Below are 8,446 nucleotides of genomic sequence, written 5' to 3' on the forward strand. Positions count from 1 at the left end.
GGTATATGTGAGCATTTCCAGTTAGGATTTAGACCGTATCATAGTACTGAGACTTTTTAGAGTTACAAATGACCTGCTCTTATCATCTGATCGTGGTTTTATCTCTCTATTAGTTTTACTTGATCTTACTACTGCATTTGACACAATTGACCACAACATTCTTTTGCATAGACTTGAACACTTTGTTGGCATTAATGGAAGTGCATTAGCATGGTTTAAATCATACTTATATGACCGCCATCAATTCGTAGCAGTGAATGAAGATCATATCGATCACAAGTGCAGTATGGAGTACCTCAAGGCTCAGTACTAGGGCCGCTACTCTTCACGCTTTATATGTTACCCTTGGGAGATATCATCAGGAAACATGGTGTTAGCTTTCACTGTTATGCTGATGATACTTAGCTAGATATTTCTTTGTGGCCCAGTGAAACACATCAATTAAAAAAACTAATGGAATGCATAGTCGATATAAAAAACAGGATGACGAGTAATTTCTTACTGCTAAATTCTGAAAAAAAAAAAAACCCAGAGGTGTTAATTATAGGACCTAAAAACTCTGCATGTAGAACACTGTCTAAGAATTGATGGTTGCTCTGTCAATTCTTCGTCGTCTGTTAGGAACCTAGGTGTGCTATTTGATCGCAATCTTTCCTTAGAAAGCCACATTTCTAGCATTTGTAAAACTGCATTTTTCCATCTCAAAAATATATCTAAATTATAACCTATGCTCTCAAAGTCAAATGCAGAAATGTTAATCCATGCATTTATGACCTCAAGGTTAGATTATTGTAATGCTTTATTGGTGGTGGTTGTTCTGTACGCTTAGTAAACAAACTACAGCTAGTCCAAAATGCAGCAGCAAGAGTTTTTACCAGAACCAGGAAGTATGACCATATTAGCCCGGTCCTGTCAACACTGCACTGGCTCCCTTTCAAACATCGTAGATTTTAAAATATTGCTTATTACTTATAAAGTCCTGAATGTTTAAGCACCTCATTATTTGAATGAGCTCCTTTTACATTATTATCCTCTACGTCTGCTACGTTCTCAAAACAAAGGCTATTTGATAATACCTAGAATATCAAAATCAACTGCGGGCAGCAGATCCTTTTCCTATTCGGCGCCTAAACTCTGGAATAACCAACCTAACATTGTTCGGGAGGCAGACACACTCTTGCTGTTTAAATCTAGATTAAAGACCTTTAACCTGGCTTACACATAACATACTAATATGCTTTTAATATCCAAATCCGTTAAAGGATTTTTAGGCTGCATTAATTAGGTAAACCGGAATCGGGAACACTTCCTATAACACGCGATGTACTTGCTACATCATTAGAAGAATGGCATCTATGCTAATATTAGTCTGTTTCTCTCTTACTCCGAGGTCACCTTAGCCACCAGATCCAGTCTGTATCCAGATCAGAGGGTCACTGCAGTCACCCGGATCCAGTACGTATCCAGACCAGATGGTGGATCTGCACCTAGAAAGGACCTTTACATCGCTGAAAGACAGCAGAGACCAGGACAACTAGAGCCCCAGTTACAGATCCCCTGTAAAGACCTTGTCTCAGATGACCACCAGGACAAGACCACAGGAAACAGATTATTCTTCTGCACAATATGACTTTGCTGCAGCCTGGAATTGATCTACTGGTTTCGTCTGGTCAGGGGAGAACTGGCCCCCCAAGTGAGCGTGGTTTCTCCCAAGGTTTTTTTCTCCATTCTGTCACTGATGGAGTTTCGGTTCCTTGCCGATGTCGCCTCTGGCTTGCTTAGTTGGGGTCACTTCATCTACAGCGATATCATTGACTTGATTGCAAATAAATGCACAGACACTATTTAAACTGAACAAAGATGACATCACTGAATTCAATGATGAACTGCCTTTAACTATCATTTTGCAGTATTGACACACTGTTTTCCTAATGAATGTTGTTCAGTTGCTTTGACGCAATTTATTTAGTTTAAAGGCGTTATTTAAATGAAGGTGACTGGACATGACCTGAGTACTACAGTATGTCAGGTGGTTGTCTGCATATTTTAATTAGATAATTAGATATAACAAGCATATGACTAAGTGACAGAATATCCTCACGAAAGCTGAAAGTTTCAAATGGTTCTCATTACTGGACTATGAGGGACTTTTAAGAAACACAGCTATATTTTACAGGTCTACTTAATTGAGCTGTAAAACTCTGTGGCTTCTTTCGAGAGCATTTCATTTTTCCACCATGAAGAGTGCGTTTGTCTTAATATTAGCTTTTTTACGGGTTCTGCTAACAAGAAACTCTCTCTGTTCTTGTAATCTTGTAATTACCTTGTTATAGTCAACATGAAACAAAAAAAAAAAAAAAAATCAATTCCAAGATTTTCCTTGGAGTTCACAAGATGTCCTCAATGTCATGTCCTTAATGTTCTCTTTTACAAAGGCTGTAATGAAATTCACCTGACCTTTCCATTTTTAAGGGACTCTGGATGTTTACAATTTGGTAAGAAAGAAAGAAAGAAAGAAAGAAAGAAAGAAAGAAAGAAAGAAAAACAATGAGAGAGATTAATTAGAGGAATATGTAGCACTTCCTGCTGAAGTGAAACAAAATGCTGTAATGCTACTTCTTTTATTTCATGTTTACAATCATATTCACGTTCTATCGCCATTTAAATGAGAAATGAATTAAAGAAAAATAAGGCACACTGCAAATGTCTCAGGGAATGTTTCTACAGTGAACACAGGTTGCATGGTTTTACTTACAAATGACTCCAAAGTACTGTAGTTTCACTGTTAATATACCTCTCAATGCAGTCAGTCAAATTGTTTGGTAGTATGATTCCTTAAACTTGGCTTGCAGCTTCTATCATAGATATCTGGCAAGAGTCTACAAACCAGAGAGTTGTGAGATTTCACAGTGTGATAAAAACTTGCAAAGTTGCGAAGACTCTACAAGGTTGTCCTTTTTTTCAAATAAATGTTAAAGGTGTAAAACATTTGTATGAGTTATTCTATGAAGGGTCCTTAATACTCTTCATTGGTTTTGTAAACACACCAGTTGCATTTGAGTTGATCACTGTTTGTTAACCCAAAAGCTGAGCCAGATCAGGGAAATGTGTTAAATGTGGTCTTGTTATGTAGTGGAATGCCCTCGGCCCCACGGAACTCAGCCACAATGTCATCAAAAGTGCGTCCCTTGGTCTCAGGAAGACGAAACATGGTGTAGGTGAAGGCAATCAAGGCCATACACATGAAGAGGAGGTAGACATAGGCCCCACACATGTTCTGCAAACAAGAATTTGATGCATTAAAGTGAACTATATTATACCACATAAATGCTCAAAATAGATATTGTGTTTATCTTCATGTTCTAAAAACAAGAGATGCACGTACCAGAAGAGGTGGAAAGAGCAGTGCTAGTAAAAACTTCCCTCCCCAGTTAAGCATGCTAGTGAAGGCCATAGCAATGGGACGGGCTGACTGGTCAAAAAGCTCAGCGGCAATGAACCAGGAAATTGGCCCAGGCCCCACTTCATAAGCTGAGATCAGGAAGAAAATCACCAGTACCTGCATATTGCGAATGTCTGGAACTCTGTCCTGGAAAGAGAAAAGAGAGAAGAAAGGAGAGGAAGATGTATAGAATTGTAATGAATTTGGATCTAATTTCTGGAGTATGAAAAATAATCTTCATTTGCACCATAATGGAATATGTGATGGTCATAAGTAGGTTGCAGAGAGCTAGTGACAGAAATCCAGCAAGCAACAGTTTCCTGCGTCCTGCTCTCTCCACCAAAAAGAACTGTGAAGAAAAGAGAGAAAAACAAATGTAATTTTAGTTCACTAATAAAAGTAAAAAAAAACACAAAGTAACCTTATCCTCAATAAAAAGGAGAAGCAAACAGCTATTTTCATGTATGTGAGAGACCTAGAAATTGTTTTTATTCTAAAGTGGATAATCTAAATCTGCCTCTTATTTATTTTACTCGCATGTACAGTAAATGACTGTGTAGACCAGTACTAAAAAAATAAAAAATAAACCTGAACAAATAAAATCATATAACACTGATATAACGAACATCATATAAGGAATACTCACTGCTACTATGGTGAATGCCACATTAACGGCCCCCACCCCTAGTGTCAGATATTTGGCTTCATCAAAATTGGATTGGGCAAACATTTTTGTTGAATAATTTATGATCTGGAAGAAAATAATAAGAGACATGGTAAAGTGTTATTCAGGGAAATTTTGCTGTGCTTGCAAAACATGTGAGAATCTTTGCACTGTTTATCTTCAGGATCTGTTTTGGCATGAGAAAACATGACTATTAATCAGGAAGTGTTGTATTCAAAAAGCACATTTATCCTGTTATAACATGAGATTTTTTTCATTTTGATTATTTCATTTGGGCGTCTCTGTTAATAATTCATCTACACCAGCTGCTACTCATTACCCGATCCCTGTCTTCATCCTGTCTTCATGTTACTTTTGTTTGTTTGATTGCTCAATAAATTATCATTTAACTTACACTTGGTTCCTCCCCTTCTTCCGCCGTTACAGAATGCTCTGACCCAACATGGAAGCAGCAAGTTCCACGTCACTCTCGGATTTCATTCACCACAGCGTCACCTGCATGGATCAGTAGCAGGAGAACATTGTCAACTCCAGACGCGCTGTCCAAGCACTGGTGACACAGGTGTCCGAGCTCACCCAACAGATCCAACAGCTGGCCACTCCCGCTGTGCCACCCGCAATGTCCATCCCCGAGAACCATTACCGGCCGGAACCACACCTTCCAGTGCCATAGAACCACTCTGGTGAGCCCAACTACTGCAGAAAATTCTTGACTAAATATTCCATGCATTTCTCTCTGCAGCCTCGCACCGAGGAGTCCAAGGTGGCGTCCGTTCTGACTTTACTCTCCGGAAGAGCCGCCCTGTGGGGGACGGCAGTGTGGGAGAAATGAGACCAATGCTGTGCCTCGTTCCACGCCCTTTCTGAAGAGATGAAGAGAGTGTTCGACTCGGCTGTGGCCAGCAAGGAGGCGGCCCAAGAGCTTGTGGACCTAAAGCAGGGAATCACTCCGTGACGGACTATTCCATTCAGTTTCACACCTTGGCGGCCACATGCAAGTGGAATGAGGAGGCGCAGTAGGATATGTTCCTGCATGGGTTGGTCGACTGTGTGCACAAGGAGATCTACCTTCTCAAGCAACCAGCCTCAAGAGACTCATCGACCTGGCACTCCGCGTGAATGCTCGCATTGACCGACTGGGGTCGCAGGCCAGTCACACGTCTTCCTGGCATCCCTGAGAGTGGCAACTTGAGCCAGGAGAACACGGCCGGTCCCGCCGTCGATCATGAACCCATGCAGGTGGGTAGAGCTCAACTGACCTGGGAGGAGAGAAAGAGGCGGAAGTCCCGTGGACTATGCCTGTATTGCGGTGGTTCTGGTCATCTTCTGCTTTCCTGCCCTGTAAAAGAGTCAGCCCGGTAGTAAGATTGAGGTTCCTATCAGGTGGGATCTCCACTGGGAAGTTATCAACATCATCAACTCTCCTTCCGGTGAAACACTCACACCTGTCACGCCCTTCTGGACTCAGGAGCTGAAGGTCACTTCATGGACACCACCCTTGCACAACACCTGAGACTTCCTATCACTCCCCTTTTCACATCAGATTACCGTCAGTGCACTCAATGGCCAGGAACTACCCCACATCACCCACACCACATGACCCATAACTCTCCTCACCTCCAGAAACCTCACCGAAACCCTTTCCTTCCTCCTCATGGACTCCTCTGTGGCACCCATCGTCTTAGGTATCCCCTGGCTAGTCAAACACAACCCATGAGTGGATTGGGATTCCAGCACCATCACTTTGTGGAGTGAACATTGTCATGAGTCTTGTTTCTGCTTGTCCTGCTGTGTCTGTTTCTGTTTTTCAGGAGGAGGCTACGGTTCTGTCAAACGTGCCCGCGGAGTACCTGGACCTGAAGGAAGTGTTCAGTCCCACGCTGCTTCTCTCCCTCCCTATGACTGTGCCATAGAGTTAGCTCCAGGTAAGTCCCTGCCTAAAGGCAAGCTTTACTCTCTTTCCATTCTGGAGAGGGAGGCCATGGAGAAATATATTTCTGATTCTCTGGCATTGAGGTTCATCCACCCTTCCTCTTCTCCAGCGGGGGCGGGATTCTTTTTTGTAGGTAAGAAGGATGATTCCCTGCGACCTTGTATTGATTACCAAGAGCTGAACAACATCACGGTGAAGAATACATATCCTTTGCCGTTGATGTCTTCAGCATTCGAGAGGTTACAGGGAGCATCCGTCTTCACAAAACTGGAATTTTTGAGGCGAGACTCTGCTCCAGGTGAGGGCACGCACCAAGGCCAAGGCCGATCGCCACCAGTCTAAGCCTTCCTTATATGTCGTGGGTCAAAAAGTGTGGCTTTCTACCAACAACATTCCGCTCCGTTCCATTTCTAATAAGTTAGCTCCCAAATTTATTGGCCCGTTCCCTGCCACCAAGATTATTAGTGCAGTGACAGTCCACCTCAAATTACCTCCGGCGTACAGGAGGATTCATCCTGCCTTCCATGTTTCCAAAATTAAACCTGTGTTTTATTCACAAATTAACCCTTCTCGTTAACCCTTCTCGTTAATTAACAATCTTCTCGTTGTTAGATCGTCTTTGTCTTTGGAACCCCATCCACTCCTCACCTTCCACGGATATCACCCTTCTCCTCCACTGCTCGCTCATCTCAGATTCTGTGTCACGCTCTCCTGCTGCCTCTCCTCACCACCACTTGCTGGATCACCAACGGACATTGTCATTACCCGGATCACTATCAGACTTCGGCACACCCACCTATCATCCTGTCTTCATGTTACTTGTTTGTTTGACTGCTCATTAAACTATCATTAACTTGCACTTGCTTCCTCCCCTCCTTCCACCATTACAAGTTTCCCTCAATGTTTTTATTTCTTTCGTTATTTGTGTCGTCTGATCGATTTTGGCTTCCTTGCCACTGACAGTTTTTGTTTGCTTCGTTAGGGTTTAAATGTTAATTACTATTCAGTACTGCTCATGATTTGAAATGAACAGAGATGAATGATTCCACTATTGTCTTATATAGAGCTAAGTTGAATTAATTTCATAATTTATGAATTTTGCAATCTTGCTATGTTAATGTGTAACATGAAGTCAGAGGCATTCGGATCCATATGTAGTATGTTTAATAAGAGAATGGTCAAAGAGACAGAGATCAGAAAACAGCATCATGTATGTCAGGGGATATCCAGAATCAGTATCAGTACCAGGCAGAGGTCATGGCAGGCGGCAGAGAATCACAGGCGCTAACACAATCCAACATCAAACACGGAAAGAACAAACCCTAGGGAAATGCTCCGAAAAGCCAGATAGAACTAAAAACGACTTCACAATCATTGAGATTCCAAACACAGTATATATAGGGGAGTGGTAATTAGCCCTAAGCACGGGATTATGGGGAAATGGAGTAGGGAGTGGAAATGGACACCAAATACAAGAGTCCTGAGTGGAGTGCCCTCTACTGGAGTTCATGGACACTGATGATCCACTCCAGCTGATGATTGTGTCATATTGAAATAAATCAACATTTGAGCTAAATAATAAAACAATAGACTTCTGTAGAGCTGCTTATAGCTTGGATTTAAATTGTTTCAGAACTGATTCACTTTTTGCTTATGTAAATGGTTTTAGCTCAATAATGAAACTATTTTCATTATTAAGACACTATTGAATGCTGTCACATTCTAAGTCACCAGCCCTCTCACCAGCCTAGAAGAACTAAATTTCCCAGCAGCCCATGCAATATAAACAGTCACCAGTCATATCACAATTGTCTGTTCTTTTTGCAATTTCTCCAGTTCTTCAACCTTGTGTTTGTTAACTTCACCAGTCTACCTACCTGCCAAATACATTATGTATGGATGGTGAAGTTTTATGTCTTCCGGAGTTTTGGTGAACCTCAACCTGTCTACTCATCTGACAAATACTTTTAAAAGTAACATTCCTAAACACTTTCCCCATCTTTTGAATTGTCACTACCATCATGAAAATACGGAAATATTTTTTTCAGTTGAAACACCAACCGCATTGAATCCAGATAACTGGCTGCCCAAGTTTATGATAAGCACAAGTATTATCGGCTGCCTGTAGCGTCGCTTCCTGAGGAACTCTCTCACAGTCACTCCTGTTTCACTGTGGGCTGCTTCCTCTCTCATCTCCTCCATCTCTTTTGTCACCATCTCTGGATTTCCCCGAAGTCTTTTCAGGGCTGTAATGGAAAGAAAGATGCTGGATCAAACTCCTTGAAACAGTATGTTTTACATCATTGAGTCATAAGTCAACGTTCTATCCCAAAAATGTTCTTTAACTCACCCGCCTCTGCTTCTTTTTCTTTTCCCCTGTTTATGA

At 41.7% G+C, this 8,446-nt stretch overlaps 1 protein-coding gene across 1 annotated transcript in view; it reads right to left on the reverse strand.

The window, feature by feature from the left end:
- Positions 1-1,962: 1,962 nt before the first annotated feature.
- slc2a1c (solute carrier family 2 member 1c) overlaps positions 1,963-8,446 on the reverse strand; it is a 10,848-nt gene continuing 4,364 nt past the window's right edge. Inside the window, exons 6-11 of the mRNA XM_026285374.1 lie at positions 8,411-8,446; positions 8,122-8,306; positions 4,089-4,193; positions 3,690-3,791; positions 3,386-3,589; positions 1,963-3,277 (exon numbers count right to left, since the gene is read on the reverse strand). The exon at positions 8,411-8,446 is cut by the window's right edge and continues 127 nt beyond it. Of these exons, the coding sequence (XP_026141159.1) occupies positions 3,098-3,277; positions 3,386-3,589; positions 3,690-3,791; positions 4,089-4,193; positions 8,122-8,306; positions 8,411-8,446 (812 nt within the window). The 3' untranslated portion in view covers positions 1,963-3,097. The remainder of the gene's footprint in view (positions 3,278-3,385; positions 3,590-3,689; positions 3,792-4,088; positions 4,194-8,121; positions 8,307-8,410) is intronic.

This window comes from Carassius auratus, chromosome 17, assembly GCF_003368295.1.
Source record: "Carassius auratus strain Wakin chromosome 17, ASM336829v1, whole genome shotgun sequence".
NCBI lineage: Eukaryota > Metazoa > Chordata > Actinopteri > Cypriniformes > Cyprinidae > Carassius > Carassius auratus.